Source organism: Bidens hawaiensis, unplaced genomic scaffold, assembly GCF_021521415.1.
Source record: "Bidens hawaiensis isolate Kalapana, Puna unplaced genomic scaffold, B.hawaiensis_p1.1 tig00042306_1, whole genome shotgun sequence".
NCBI classification, from domain to species: Eukaryota; Viridiplantae; Streptophyta; class Magnoliopsida; order Asterales; family Asteraceae; genus Bidens; species Bidens hawaiensis.
In genome coordinates, this window is record NW_027505769.1 from 1 (window position 1) to 4,152 (window position 4,152).

General features: G+C 33.0%; 1 protein-coding gene across 1 annotated transcript; it reads right to left on the bottom strand.

The window, feature by feature from the left end:
- Positions 1-391: 391 nt before the first annotated feature.
- LOC143615219 (triacylglycerol lipase OBL1-like) lies at positions 392-1,242 on the bottom strand. Its single transcript, XM_077088395.1, has 2 exons — positions 888-1,242; positions 392-781 (listed from the first exon to the last, which is right to left on the bottom strand). The coding sequence occupies exons 1-2, from the start codon at positions 1,210-1,212 to the stop codon at positions 579-581; spliced, it is 528 nt and encodes a 175-aa protein (XP_076944510.1). The 5' UTR covers positions 1,213-1,242; the 3' UTR covers positions 392-578.
- Between the last annotated feature and the right edge of the window lie 2,910 nt (positions 1,243-4,152).

The window sequence follows — 4,152 nt, forward strand, 5'->3', positions numbered from 1 at the left end:
GTCGGGAATTCGTATAAGTTTAAACAATTGAGTCATGGATCATTTTCTCTCACTTGACTTATCAACATTTATATAAATGATTTCTTACAAAAGCTAAATAATAGTCTTACGTGTTGACCGATAATATTCATACTAGTAATACAACTAATGTCGTTTTATATTTCACTTTCGTTAACAAAAATAATCACCGTCTAATGGAAAAATGACTTATTGATGTAATAAATAATCTTGAAGTGGCCTTAATAAGAGTTAAAAGTAAACGAAGTAACTTTTCCATTAATTCGAGATTACCCTTAGCAATAAAAATGAAAGTTAAAAGTTTTATTAGTCACCATATTACGAAATATTAGTGACCAACATGTTCTACTTTAAATTATCAAAATAATGCCACTATTTTGCGTTTTGTTCATCAATAAAATTATAAATTTGAAACCAAACCTAACCAATCAAAAAAAAAATAATCAACATGTGTTAATTTCATACGATGACTCTTATGGCCATTAATTCTTTGATATCGATCAAAAGTTTAAAACCTAATTGTACGTTTATTATGTGTTGTGTGTGTAAGGGAGAGTTTATCAAGTGACCTTCAGTTGATCTTGTATGGCAGCTCTCACAAAAGCCTCATTTTCATAAGACAACTTTGCAGCCATCATCGATAGCGATGAATTATATCGTCCGTCGCCTTTTTTAATACTCGTATCAAGTTTTAACCGATCGTCAAGCTTTCCAATAAATGACACAAACTTTTCTGGGGACTCCTCCGGCCTCACCACCTTCCCTACAAGTCAAAACCAATTACCAAAGCGTTATCCCAACACTACTAAACAAATGAGTATAAGATAGAAAGTTTTAATAAAAACTCATATTTTTATAAGTAAACTAACCTCGTATATGATTAATCAGAAATCCAAAGAACCCTCCATTGCTTGATAAAAGATTCAACCATATCTCAATCAAAGACCCTATTTTCGCCATCGGCTTGTCTGCCCAAATAAGAAATTTTTGTGCGAGGATGGACGCGAAGATGACAAGTCGTCGCCAAATATTTTCCCCGCTTGATCTCCCAACATGTTCGGATTGTTCATCGTAAAACTTTTTAGTGTTCAAAAAACTAGTTGAACATGTCAAAATACAGGCTAGATCATAGAGACTTGCTTCTTTGGCATTAACCAACAAGTAGCTTTCACAGAATTCTTCAGCAGCTGCCATGGCTTTGAAGCTAAGAATTTAAATGGTAAGCAAGAAAAGGGAACATATATTTATATATACTTATATGTTATTATATAGTTATAATTACACATGATGACATTATTCAAGTTGTTGACTTGTATTATAAGATGCGACTCAGATCACGAATGACTTGGCGTCCGTTTAGATTAGTCTTACTTAACATTTCACATAATTAAAGAGGAAACTACTATTTTGGTCCCTAGGATTTGACATATTTAACGGTTTAAATTTAGATATATATTTTTACATATTTCTATGTCCCAAGCTCATCAACTACACATTTCTCTGATAAAAAATAAAAATCAATTTCATTTTCCCCTTTGTAAATCCTTTAGTTACATATTTTTTTCAAACTAAAAAATCAATTACATATTTTCACTTCCTAAAACATATATATTACGTATTTATCCATTTCATTAAAATTAAGTTATTGAATGACTATTTTATCCTTATTTTTATTAATGAATTTTTAAGCGTTAGGTACCGGTTTCATATAAGGTATGCGCTTGGTACTTGTAACCTGCTACGTATTAGGTCGGTTATTTGTCTGACGTCGATAATGCATCTGGTGTTGGTTAGGCTTATGACACTAGTAATGCTTTTGATGCCGGTTCACGGGTTAGTTGTCGGTAAGGTGTCCGACTCTAGTTATTTGTCCTATATTGATTATGCGTCGGACGCCAGCTACGCCTACGTCGCATGTTACGAGTATGACATATATCGTTGATTAGGTTATTGATTAAACGACTTGTATCACTCTTGTAACGAGTTAAAATAAGTAGTGCTATAAATTCCCTTGTAAGTTGTAACTGTGTCAAACTAGGTTGATGGTTTGTCTAAACTCTAAACTATACATCTTTTGACGTACGTTGTTGAATGGAACTCCGAAGGTTATAAAAACATATATAATATATATATATATATATATATATATATATATACACATATGTTTATAAAGTCCAAGATGTGCGAATTGTACATCTCTTGAAGTTTTGTTAACATAAATAAAGCATGTGGTTTTAGATCATGTACATTGGCAGTTTGCTTTGTCTGTGGTATACGAATTACTGGCCCCACCATATTAACTTGTTGATACCGCACCCAAAATCTTTTAACCAAGAAATCATTTGCTGAAGGGATAAATGTATGAAAGTTGTGTTGCATGAACCTGCAATCGTGACCATTGATGCTGAAGAAGCTAGCTAATGGACGTCACGATGCAATCGAAGATGTTGTTGACCTTCGGTAATTCTTTTACATAAAATGAATATGAAATTTAAATAATCAAAACCACTAGCTAGATTCCAGATGGCCATCTCCACCATCAAATTATAAGTCTTTTCCTACAATTAAAGATAGATAGATATGTCGTTTTCAGATTGGGTTGTCAAATGCTTAATCCAACTTACAAACTTAATTTATTTTTTTATTTTTTTAACTTTTGAAGTGTATTATTAACTTTCATACTCATCGTTCTTTTCTTATGAAACTTACCGTTTTTTTTCTTATGAAAAGTGTATTTAAATTTTATAATATTTTATATATTTGTTAATTAACATGATGCAAATGTGTATTTAATTATGAGAGTATTTGGTCACTTATAATTAAGCTAGAAGTGTTCTAAGTGAATAACATCTAACTAAAATGTGCAAACTATATGCTATGTGAAAATTAAGGATCATGTGAGAACTTAGCGGTTCTTGTTTGAGCGAATCAAGATTGTTACTAATTTATGATCCTAAATCGCTCGAAATACAAGTATACAACATTTGGAAGTCCCATGCATAACCGTCCATGAAAATGTGAACTTTAATCCAAAAACACACCATGAAACTGAAACCATAGCTTCAGGTTAGTGGTGATTATGATCGACGATAAAGGAAGCTAGCTGTTTCCACTAATGAATCACTCCTGACAACGCTCCTGGATGCTTCGTGATCGGCCAACGAATTCAGACCTTGAACTGGGACTACAAATGTAATGTACGAAAACCCACTTCATTACCCGGCCTGCACATACCACAGTGAATTGGTAAGATGGTTTTAGCTAGTGTTTAACAACAAAAAGAAAATTCTTCTTAGAGCCAATTAAAAGTTTGGAAAAATTACCAAAATAAACAACTTTGACCCACTTTTTTCCAAAATAGACATACTTATTTTAGTCTAAATCTTTTCAATTATTGAGTTTTTGACCAATAAATAAGTGACACGTCAACGAATCCGGTTAATCCTTAGCCACCACTTTATGTACACGGAATTTTAAGAAAAGTAAACGTGACCCACCTTTAGCCTATAAAAATTCAACTCGTGTCAAAGGCGGCTAAACTTAGCCTACATCTATGGTTATTTAGCGGGCATCCTTAACTCTTAGCCGGCTTCGATCGAGATTTGTGTTTATTCACTTAGCCGGCTCCAAATATTCATTCTTAGTCTGCTCCAACTCGACTTGTAGGCTAAAGCTTCACTTAGTTGTCTTTTTTTTTTATTTTCATTTAGCCGTCTAATTTTAGCCGCCAAAATCGAAAACCTTACCAACCTTATTAAATATTTAGCCGGCTTCTATCTTTTTATCTCTTATCCGTCTTGTTAGTCTGTGTAAATTTAGCCCCCAAACTTAAATATTTTTACCTACTTAATTAATTATTTAGCCGGCTAAAATTAGACGGCTAAAAGAAAAAAAATGAAGACGGCTAAGTGAACCTTTAGCCTACAAGCCGAGTAAACGATGACGTTAACAAACATATCTTTTTTAAAAGGGATATTGGTTTTTAATACTCCCAATTTTCCCTCATTAGTAGATAACACTCCCAACTTTCGATTTGACACCCACCACTCCAAACTTTCACCATATTTTCCTGTACCACTCCCCGTCTAAATGAACACTAACCTCGTTAATGTTTCGGACTAAAAATGTCATTCA